The sequence below is a fragment of the Podarcis gaigeae genome (assembly GCF_964106915.1).
Source record: "Podarcis gaigeae genome assembly, chromosome: 17".
NCBI classification, from domain to species: Eukaryota; Metazoa; Chordata; class Lepidosauria; order Squamata; family Lacertidae; genus Podarcis; species Podarcis gaigeae.
Window position 1 is genome coordinate 10,044,450 of NC_139694.1, and position 11,446 is coordinate 10,055,895.

The 11,446-nt window shown below is 44.7% G+C and overlaps 1 protein-coding gene across 2 annotated transcripts; it reads right to left on the reverse strand.

Annotated features, from left to right (window-relative positions):
• Positions 1 to 1,296: 1,296 nt before the first annotated feature.
• On the reverse strand, positions 1,297 to 10,819 carry TMEM139 (transmembrane protein 139). Of its 2 annotated transcripts, none has more exons than XM_083719866.1 (3): positions 10,052 to 10,819; positions 4,366 to 4,677; positions 1,297 to 2,949 (listed from the first exon to the last, which is right to left on the reverse strand). In XM_083719866.1, the coding sequence occupies exons 2-3, from the start codon at positions 4,611 to 4,613 to the stop codon at positions 2,538 to 2,540; spliced, it is 660 nt and encodes a 219-aa protein (XP_083575992.1). In that variant the 5' UTR covers positions 4,614 to 4,677; positions 10,052 to 10,819; the 3' UTR covers positions 1,297 to 2,537. The 2 variants fall into 2 exon arrangements, with proteins under 2 accessions (XP_083575992.1, XP_083575991.1); XM_083719865.1 differs by lacking the exon at positions 10,052 to 10,819 and adding an exon at positions 7,747 to 8,267.
• Between the last annotated feature and the right edge of the window lie 627 nt (positions 10,820 to 11,446).

The following is an 11,446-nucleotide window of genomic DNA, read 5'->3' on the forward strand; positions in this document are numbered from 1 at the left end:
CAGTGGGACCCCAGACCAGTTAGGAGGGATGAGCAAGCCTTGGGGGAACAGGAGAATCTTCCAATGATTTGCTTTCTCCCCTCCCTACACTTATTTGACTTCCTCTGGTAAGATCCTGCTAGCATAAGACTTCTGCTTAACATGAGTCAACAGTGTGATGAAGCAGCAAAAAAAAGTGAATGCTAATCTAGGCTGCATCAACAGAAGTATAGTGTCCAGATCAAGCGAAGCCATAGTACTACAGTCATACCTCATGTTACGGACGCTTCAGGTTACGTCTTTTCAGGTTGAGACCCAGAAGTACCAGAAAGGGTTACTTCCGGGTTTCGCCGCTTGCGCATGCTAAATCGCGCTTCACGCATGCGCAGAAGCGCCAAATCGCGCTGCACACCTGCGCAGATACAGCGCTTCAGGTTGCGAACGGGCCTCCAGAACGGATCCCGTTCGCAACCAGAGGTACCATTGTACTCTATTCTGCCTTGGTCATACCACACCTAGAAAACTGGGTGCAGTTCTGGGTGCCTCAGTTTAAGAAGGATATTGACAAGCTGAAACGTGTACAGAGGAGGGCAACCAAGATGATCAAGGGTCTGGAAACCAAACCTTACGAGGAAAAGGTGAGGGAGCTGGATGTGTTTAGTCTGGAATAGAGGAGACTGAGAAGAGATAGGACTCCACTGTGGAAGCTCCAATACAACCAGAATTTCCCTTGCTTTGTTGCAGTAAAAGACTCCTAGAGCAGCATGAGACCCTTTAACTGAAGGGGCACCTTTCAACAAAGCTGAATATTGCAATTGGGATGGAACTCCTATATGGTGCTCATTCTAAGGTTGCCTGATGCAATGGTGGAGTGGGATGGAGATCAGATTGGGCAAATAGGGTGGTAGAACCCTTCAAAGAATAACCAAAGCCCAATGCACCCAATGTCTCCTCATATTTCACATGTGCATATTCATTAGATTTCACTCATTTGGAGATTTCTCTTTAGTTTAAAGAGACTTGCCTGTCTGTTTCTCAGTTACCAGCAATTCTCCTCTTTCTTCTTATAGCCATAGATAAATTTGCAGCGCAAACCCATTCTTGCCTGTTCAGCAGTAAATCTGATTTGAGTTCAGCGAGGCTTGCTCTCAGATTAAGTAGACAGAGGGCTGCAGTCAACTGATTTTAATGTGTGAAATTGTGCAGAGGATTCTAATGCCTAATTCTAAAGATAGGTGCTACCATCTGTTACTGGGCAAAACATCATCTGTTTAATTTCTGCATGTCAATCAGCTGTTAAAAGTGCCAGAGTGAAGCTGGTAGAACAAAATATCCTTTATTTAATATAATTTACATACCACTTATCGTAAGAAAATCTCTAAGCAGTGTACAAAAATATAATATAAAATATTGAAATTATTGATAAAAACAGAGAGTTAAAAACATTTAAAAGATGATCAAAATCAACAGTAAATCCCTTGGATATCAATGGAATTTGCTTCCACATCTGGAAGTGGATTCACCCACACCTTGTAACCTGGCAGAATAGTCTCAGTTTGCCTTTGGATTGGGTCGGCCCTATGTCTGTCCATTCTGGACCCAGTTTCAGATGACTAAATACAGCAATATGCTCATCTTTACCCATTTTCCATTCCATCTCCAGGCTTCCATACTCTCCTGTCCCTTGGCCTGTCATCTGTTTTTGACACCCAGTAGCATACATGATATGTTGGTCAACAAACACAGTTGTTAAACAGATTGTCCTGTTTTCAAGTTTCTTAAAGTTATACTGCTTGCAATGTTGAGGAAAAGACTTGGTCAACAGATCACTTCCATCAGTTGGTATCCTGCCTGCAATAGATTTACAGAGAGATTTTCTGTGATCACATTATTTCAGAAATTCTTTCATTACAGCATTCCTTGGTAAATCAGCTAGCATGTTTCTTAAAAGGGCAGGAAGCAATTGCAAATGTAACGTTGTTCAATTGTACACAATCAATGTTTATGATTTTACATATTTACAAATTCACTGTTCTGCACATAATATGCAGTTTGTTCCACAATAAAGAAATATGGATTGATTGAGTGCTATTTTCAGAAGCTGAATTCTTTATTAATCTCAGTTTGCTAACTCTCAGACTCAAAGCTTTTAAACAGGTTTTGGAAATCATTAAGATGTGGTTCGTAGTTTTGATCCCAGATTTGCCCTCTCAGGTTATTTGGTTTCAGATGTGGTTATAAAAAAAAAAAATGGATCAGCAATCATTACACCAATCAGTGCAGCCTTCTTTAAAGCCAGCTTCCAAGCAGCCTACACTGTAAGTCCAAGAACATTCTAGAAACATCAGAAAACACAAGTTCGTTTTTTCATATACTGTATATTTGTATTTCCCATGAGAAACTCAGACCTGTATGTGCACATTTCTCAGGAGAGTTCTTAAAAAGCGGATACAGCAGCTAACATCTTGCACACAGGCCATGTTTCTCATATCGTATGGATTGCAACAGGACAGGCACTGAAGAAAGTCTGAAGGAGAAATGTCCACGGTGCACCGTTCTCATAGCCTGGAGGGCTGAAATTCTTCTTCAAGGACCCCCTCCACAGTCGCGTTCTCATAAGCAGGAGGGGGCGTGAGGGGCTCTGGACGTTCTGTCCGCTCTTCAACACCTTTGAGTTCATGGGTATCCGAGACAAATCGCTGCAGTTTGGGGGGCATGAGCAACCTGAGGCGGAACCGGGACTGTAGATCTGCCTCCGAGGCACGCCGTGGGCCTGGTGCCACCGAAACACTGAACGCCTCAACCACAGTCTCTCCGTGGGCAGGAGGCTCAATGACCACGCTGTACGGAGGGGGCTCCACTGGGGTTGTCCCTGGACTGGAGGTGATGGTCCAGATGGTTGGTCCTGATAAGTAGCCAGTAGTCACCACCTCCTCATATGCCGGTGCCTCATAGGCCTCATTGTCTATGCTGGTAAAAGAGAGGGGAAGTAGTTAAAAACACAAATCATTATAATAGCTCCATACTTTCCACAAAGTAGGGTTCTCTGTCCTCTCAGCAAACAATAATATCTACCATATTCAAGCAATGGGATCATCAAGTGCATTCTGGCCCCCACAATCACAGGCCTCACCTGTTTTAAAACACTATGATACCAGATGTGTGTGGTATAAATAATAAAATTAGTATTATTATTAAACAGTGAGGGCTTCTCCCAAAAGAATTCCGGGAACTGTATCTTGCTAAGAGAGCTGAGAGCTGTTAGGGGACTCCTACTCCTTTCACTGGAGCGATAGTTCCCAAAGTTTGCTGCAGAGAAGGAGTGACTATTAAACCTACTGTAGAATTTGATAGACTTTTAGGGTGTTTCCAGATAGAATCCCACCCCCCAAGTAACAAATCCTTTCACTCTTGCCCCTGGCTTTCTTGAGGCTGGTTCAAATGCAATGCCAACTCATGGTTTTCATTGCTTTTAACAACCAGCCACAAGCAGTTTTGTTAATATGATCCTGCAGTCCTCCACTGGGAATATTTCATATAATGCATTATTTGATTCACTGACCCAAGAGGAGGTGGTAACTGGTAGCTCAGGGGAGTTTTTAAGACTTTAGGCCTAAGTCAATGGAGAATATATCAGTTACAAGCTATTTGCCACTACAGTTAGGTAGAATCTCGAGCCATTGTAGCTAAACAGCTGAGAGCTAATATACCTCAGAATGGGCTGTTGCCTTCATGATCAGCTTGTAAGCTCCCCAGAATTATTGGTTGGCCACTTGGAGTGTTGGTTATGACTTTTAAAGCCCTAAACCCCCATCGTTCAGCCCAGACGCTGAGGTCCAGCTCCAAGGGTCTTTTGCCATTTCTCTCACGGCAAGTAGTGAGGTTACAGGAAACCAGGCAGAGGGCCTTCTTGGAATGTCCTCCCATCAGATGTCAAGGATATAAGGAACTACACAACTTTTAGAAGACATCTGAAGGCAGCCCTGCATCAGGAAGTTTTTAATGTTTGAAGTTTCATTGTGTTTTTATATTTTGCTGGAACCTGCCCAGAGTGGCTGGGGAAACCCAGCCAGATGGGTGGGGTATAAACAATATTATCATCAGCATGCAGGACAAACAGATCCATGGTCTGATCTGGCCATGCTCTCTTCGTGATCTACCACAGGCTACCTCAACCTCGGCCCTCCAGATGTTTTTGGCCTACAACTCCCATGATCCCTAGCTAGCAGGACCAGTGGTCAGGGAAGATGGGAATTGTAGTCTCAAAACACCTGGAGGGCCGAGGGTGAGGAAGCCTGATCTACCACAACCTGCTCTTTGTATAGACCCTTTAGAGGTAAAGGGTCAGCATAGGCAAACGAGAGGAAAGTAGATGCAGCTGCTTACCCAGCCTGACTTTGCCTCCGCGAACCTGGATTATTTTCTTCCGCTGGATTGCGTTGCTTCAGGTAGAACTCCGCTGCCAAACTAATGAGGTAGCCAAGCAAACACAGACCCCCCACTGCAATGAAGAAAAATCCAACAGGGTTGATGTCAGTGGAGAGGGCCAGCATCGTTATTCCAATGAGAAGCGTGGCGGTGAACAGCACCATTAACGTTTGACGGAGGCTCTTCCAGTGTGACGCAGATAACATGGCAGAGGGAATGGTAAGAGTGGCAGTCAATGGCAGAAAGCTGGGCAGCAGCAAGAATGGGCATCTGTCAAAGAGATGAAAGGCAGTGATGCTGATGAAGAGACACGGGCACATGCGACTCAAGCACACGGCAAGCAAGGGTCTCAAATGACATGCCATGTGCAAGCCAAGTACCTGATGACATGAGTGCAAATATATACAGGCAATCATTCCAATGAAGTAACTGCTTAGAGCTACTGAAGCGCTAGCCCTAATCCAGGATAAATATACAACATAATGAAGGATTAGGGCAGGGGTAGGGAACCTTTGGCCTGGGGCTCAAATGTGGCCCTCTGTATCTGGCCCCTGGGACTCCCCAAGCTATACCCTCCCACCCCAAGCCATACCAACCCTCCTCGACTACTTTTGCCTACTGGGACTGAGATAATTCCTCTTACTGGATGGATGGAGAAGCGTGTGTGGGCCTCTGGTTGTGGAAACAGCTGACTTTTTCATGGCTGGAATGTGGTCTCTGTTGCTCCACCTGCCACTAGCATGTGGCTTCCGCCCTTGAGCTGAAAGACATCCCTCATTCCTGGAATAAGGAGGATGAGCGGAGAGCTTGCTCTTCCTTAGACTTCGCACTTGAGCAACTGTGGAGAAGCTTTGGCTTGCCAGATGATACCAAACTCCAACTACCATAATCCTTGGCCATTGGCCATACTTGCTTGGGCTGATGGGAGTTGTAGTTTAGCAACATCTGAAAGGCCAAAGGTTCCCCCCGCCCCTCTTGCCCTAGTGGATTCTCAAAGGAAGAGATGATATAGATAGATAGATATATAGATATATGATTAGATAGATAGATAGATAGATAGATAGATGATAGATAGATAGATAGATGATGATAGATAGATAGATAGATAGATAGATAGATAGATAGATAGATAGATAGATAGATAGATATAGATGATAGATAGATAGATAGATAGATAGATAGATAGATAGATAGATAGATAGATATAGATAGATGATAGATAGATAGATGACAGAGAGAGAGAAAGAGAGAGAGAGAGAGAGAGAGAGAGAGAGAGAGAGAGAGAAGATGAAAAATGTTAGGTCACAGTTGAGTGAAAATAGATACCCTTGAATAAAATTGTGCTGTTACTTTAAGGGGCTACATGAGTGCTCCTGTGGATATCTAGATAAGCAAATATATTCTATATTCTAATATATAATTTTAAAGCTAAAAAATGATCCAAAATTGCTGCCAACACTAGGAATTGGAAGTGCCCTCTTGTACACTGGTCTTCAACTGGTGGGTTGGCAACCCAAGCCAGGTCATGGCCTAATCCAGGGGTAGGCAACCTAAGGCCCACGGGCCACAAGTGGCCCACGGGGGTCGTTTAACTGGCCCACAAGCCGCCCCTGAACGAAGCTGCGAGTCCCCCTGCGCTGCGCTAAACTGGTGCAGCGCGGCGCGGGGACTCGCTTCCACGGAGGTGGAAATCACATCTGCACAGACACAGACGCCGGAAATTGTGGGCAGGCGCGCTCATGCGCGCACACAATCCAGCCCACTGAGGGATCTCCGCTGAACTGAACCGGCCCAGGTGAGGTAAACCTTGCCAACCCCTGGCCTAATCTCAGGTGGGTTGCAAAAACAGCACTACCACCACACAAATAGACTGTTGGGGTTTTTTAAGCATTTTATTAGCCCCTGCATGCATGATTGAGTTAAAAGTGTTCTGATAAGGCTGAAAACTACTGATCCTAGCAGATATCCTTGATAGTCATGCTAAGATGCAGACAAAAGACCAAATGCAGCACTGGTTGCACTTCAGAGAACTAATTCCAGCTTTCCTTGTGGAACCTGAAGTGCAACAAAGGCACGCTAAACTGACCCTAGGCAGACACAAGAAATAAGCAATGGGCAACAATAGCATTTCAACATAGCTTTTTGCGTCTCTCAAAAGGTATAATATCACACTTAGCCACGAGGACATACCTAATATGCAATATGCATCGCACAAAAGGAATGTGCTGCCAGGACAAATGGAGTCAAGCAGCTACACAGAAAAACATAGGGTGGTATTCAACTAAGCTTTACTTGGAGTAGACTCGTTGAAATTAATGGACCTATCTCAGTATGTTCATTAATTTCAATGGCTCTTAGTTGAATGCCACCCACACATTCAGAACAAATCCCACACAACGATCACATTGTGTGAGACTTCCCAACATCATTTGTCCCTCTTTTCTATCCATCCATCCAAAATAGCTAATTGGACTTGCCAATGGGGAAGATAAGTTTATGTTTTCTCAATGGCTGGGGAAGCTCGCTCTTCACAGCCTGGAATCTCTCTGCTCCTTTGAAAAGCAGCACCTTTGGGCTAGTGGGATGGGCAAGTGTGAAAGCTAATGCAGGCAGAGCCAGGTAGAAAGCTGACAAAGCTGTGGGTTGACTAAAGATGAAATCACAGTGGGGTGCAGTTTTCGCTCTGGGAATCTGGCACAAGATCATTGGTTCTGCTGCGCACCGCAGGAATCCCCTTGCTTCCCATATGTTCTGTCTGTACATTTAAATTGTAAATAAAAAACATGAAGACGACGTTGTAAGTCTCCTATGCTGCTTTACCCAAGAGAAATGAAACCAGGAGACCCTAGGGGGTCTGTGAATGGGCTTCAGGGGGTCTGTGAACCAGGCAATAAAAAAGGTAAACAGGTGAAAAAAATTCCAGTGCAGTAAATAATAATCATAGAGGGACGCGGGTGGCGCTGTGGGTTAAAACGCAGAGCTTAGGGCTTGCCGACCAGAAGGTCGGCGGTTCGAGCTCCCGTTGTTCGGTCCCTGCTCCTGCCAACCTCGCAGTTCGAAAGCACGTCAAAGTGCAAGTAGATAAATAGGTACCGCTCCGGCGGGAAAGTAAACGGCGTTTCCGTGCGCTGCTCTGGTTCACCAGAAGCGGCTTAGTCATGCTGGCCACATGACCCGGAAGCTGTACGCCGGCTCCCTTGGCCAATGAAGCGAGATGAGCGCCGCAACCCCAGAGTCAGTCACGACTGGACCTAATGGTCAGGGGTCCCTTTACCTTTTAAATAATAATCATAATAGTTTACTTATACCCACTGCTGATAAAAAAGCAGAGAGGCTCACCCAGTCTGATTTAACTGCATCCTTTGCTCCCCAGGTGAAATAAATGGCTCTCTAACTTTGGCTTCACTTGCATGTTCACAGCACAGTCATGTTGTTCCCTTTGATGTCTGACAGCAACACAAGCCCTTTTAAACAGCTGCTTTCGTGCAAGCATGCATGGTCATCATGAGGCAGGCTGTGCCACTCATGGACATTGCTCCTTTCAGGCTACAGGGAAATCCCAGATGGAGGAAGTTCTGCTATTGGCCTCTGTTTTGCACTAATAATAGCTTTCTTACTGGACTCTCGTTTCCCATGCCTTTAAAAACAACAACCACCGAAGCTCTGTGTGTGCCTGAGCCTAGCAGCAGCGCAGGAAAATTCCACTCTGCAAAGTCAGAGACGGAAGGTGCTTGCAAAAACCCAAACAAAGGACAGAGGAAGAAAAGGAAGTGAATAAGAAAAGGAAGAAAGGGTGGGGAGGGGTGGCAGGAGTTGTCTGAAAAAATTATCTGTCTCTCAGCTGCAGTACCCTTTCCTGGTATCACACCTTTACGAACCAGCGTAATAATAATAATAATAATAATAATAATAATAATAATAATAATAATAATAAAAAATTTATTTATACCCTGCTCATCTGGCTGGGTTTCCCCAGCCACTCTGGGCGGCTTCCAACAGAATATTAAAAAACAACAACCTATTAAACATTAAAAGCTTCCCTAAACAGGGCTGCCTTCAGATGTCTTCTAAAAGTCTGGTACATTGGTACCTCAGGTTAAGTACTTAATTCGTTCCGGAGGTCCATACTTAACCTGAAACTGTTCTTAACCTGAAGCACCACTTTAGCTAATGGGGCCTCCCGCTGCTGCCGCACCGCCAGAGGACGATTTCTGTTCACATCCTGAAGCAAAGTTCTTAACCTGAAGCACTATTTCTGGGTTAGCAGAGTCTGTAACCTGAAGCGTATGTAACCTGAGGTACTACTGTAGTTGTTTTTCTTTTTGACATCTGGTGGGAGGGCGTTCAACAGGACGGATGCCATTTACTAGATACATTTATCTAGCATATGCATATATATATATATATATATATATATATATATATATATGCTTTCGTGTGTTCCAACAGCACACTGCCATAGACAATAAACAGGGATACAACCCTAGATTCTGAAGGATGGAGGGGAGCTATAATCATAGAATTGCAGAGTTGGAAGGTATCCCGGGGGAGGGTCACCTTGTCCAACCCCCCTGTAATGACGTCCCAGGGTAGGCTCGAACCACCAACAGCCAGAAACATTGACCCCCCTATGTACATACAGATGGAAATTCCGGAGATTTTTACTGGGCATATCAATTTTTACTGGGCATATCAATTTTTACTGGTATACTGGGCATATCATACTGGGCATATCAATTTTTACTGGTATACTTCTGAACTGCTAGGTTGGCAGGAGCTAGGACACAGCAACAGGAGCTCACCCTGTCACGGGGATTCGAACCACCGACCTTCTGATCGGCAAGCCCTAAGCTCTGTGGTTTAGACCACAGTGCCACCCGTGTGCCTTAAAGAAAGGCACATTAAATTGTAAATATGTATATATTATAAATGAATCTATTTACACATAGAGAGCCAAATCTTCACTAATTAAAAATATAGCTCATCTTTACTCTTAAATCACGGAAAACTGTTTTAAATCTTATTCAAAACTTAACACCAATTTCTTGATTAACCTTTAAGATACATTGCATTTATGATTCATGGTTATTGCTGCAATGTAACGATGAAACATGCATATATTATCAATGACAGCTCACAGGCTCATGCTTTGAGGTGCTGCTAAATCTGTATATTAAAAAAAAAAGCTTAAGAAGTATTGTAATAATGATGACGGAAGAAAAAAGTGGCAACAGTAGTTTGGAAATGCTGACTCAACTTTACAGGAGTAGTTAGTTTAGTGGGTTTGTGCTTTTTTCCTCCCTATCTACCAATCAAATTTGTTCATAATTCAGGCTGCAGACCTAAACAGGCTTAGTAGAGAGTAAACCACACTGAGCACAGCTTACTCCCGAGTAAATATAAATGTGATTGCAATGTCTGAGCACCAGCTGACTTCTTGCACAGGACAGAAGGAACTACACTCAGGTCATTGAAAGCTTTGTAAAAGGATTCTGCTGCTAAACAGAAACACACATGTGACCGATGCTCTCAGTATTTTTCATTTTACTTTGTCGCGTGCATGTACGCACCTCGGCTACTTTCACAAGCAACACTCACACAAGTCTCTGACAGCAGCAGCCCCTCACCAGCCCTGGTCACTCACCAAACTTGGATGCTCTGGACCAGCCTCAGCCATGAGGTCTCCCCTTCTGTGGTCATCCCCAGGTAACTGATTGCAAGCACCTTTGCCAGGGCTCCCAGCAAGAGAAGAAACGCCAGCAGCTTCCCGCCTTCACCCTTTAAGGGCACATCGAAACATCCAAGGAGGAAGTTGCGAGTGTAGAAACAGAGAGCTACCCCTTCTTAGATTTCACGATCTTTCCCCCCAAATAGTATTGTCTCCTTTATCCACCTGAGAACGTTTTTCTTTCCTCTTTTGCCCTCCCAGCTGGGCCTCTTTAAAAGAGCAGGAAGGCAGCTGAGGAAATGAGTGGCGTATTGCAAAGTGTGAGTAAGGGGTGTGTGCCAATCTGCGTCTCCAGCTTCTTTTTCTTACTGGGGCGAAGATCTCTCTCTCTTTTATCTTGTAGAAAGCCTTCAGTGACACCTCCCTCGACAGGGTGGGGCATTAGGCCCATCCCTAAATCACATGGCATGTACATAACTATTTATGAGCTCTGTAAAGATATAAACTATGTGTTCTTCCTACTACTCAGGTTGCCTGGCAGGTACCGGTTTTAGTTTACACCCTTGACTTCTGTGCTATATGGACAAAGAGGGAATGGATCTGCCGCTAGGTCAGTCACCTTCCCAGACGACAGCCGAGGCAGAGTGTCTCTGTGTGATTTAAGGAAAACACCTGGGGATTAGGAGCACAGAATAAAAGCGGAGAAAGTTCTTGTGAAATTACAGCTGTGTTGTTGAAATCTTGACAACTGGGTGAAGGATCACTGAAATATTACCCCAACCCAGGATCTAAACTTGCGAAAAGAACTGTGCATTAGGGAAGTGATTCAACACTGTAGATCAGTGGCTTTGAAACTTTCTGACTTCTTACTGGCCAGCAAAAAAAGCCTTTTGTCTTCTCAGAACTGAGCTACACGGCACATGCTCAATTCCTGAGCTTGGAGTTCCCCGGAACAGTTTGAAAACTATTATCTGAGATAATCAACCTTTCCTGGCCTGGATAGGGCTCATGGGAATTGTATTTCAAAACATCTGAAAGCACCAGGTTGGGGAAGGCCGGTGTAGATTATGATGTTTTGACCCAGATAATGGGAAAGCCCCACATTCCCTGCCTGGTACTATATCTGCACATCAGGAACACTATGAGATGAGTACCAGGAAAAAGCCAGACACTCTTCCTTGTGGAGCAATCATGCACACATTTCCATGAAGCCGTGCACACTTCACAGCCTGCTAACCTGCTCCTTGCTAGCAGAAGAGCACTACAGTCTGGAGCAGGGGTTTCTCAAACCACAGGGCCCACTTGAGAAAGTTGAAAATTATGGAGGCCCATCAGTCACAAGTTGATGATGCAATGGAAGAACCAGTCACC

Bases quoted from the DNA above. Each gene is read 5' to 3' on its own strand.
- TMEM139 (XM_083719865.1), bottom strand. From the start codon at position 7,766: ATGCAGTTAAATCAGACTGG. The intron at 4,678-7,746 runs GTGAGCCTCTCT...TCTCTTTGACAG, and splicing joins ATGCAGTTAAATCAGACTGG to ATGCCCATTCTTGCTGCTGC. The intron at 2,950-4,365 runs GTAAGCAGCTGC...CTCTTTTACCAG, and splicing joins CGGAGGCAAAGTCAGGCTGG to CATAGACAATGAGGCCTATG.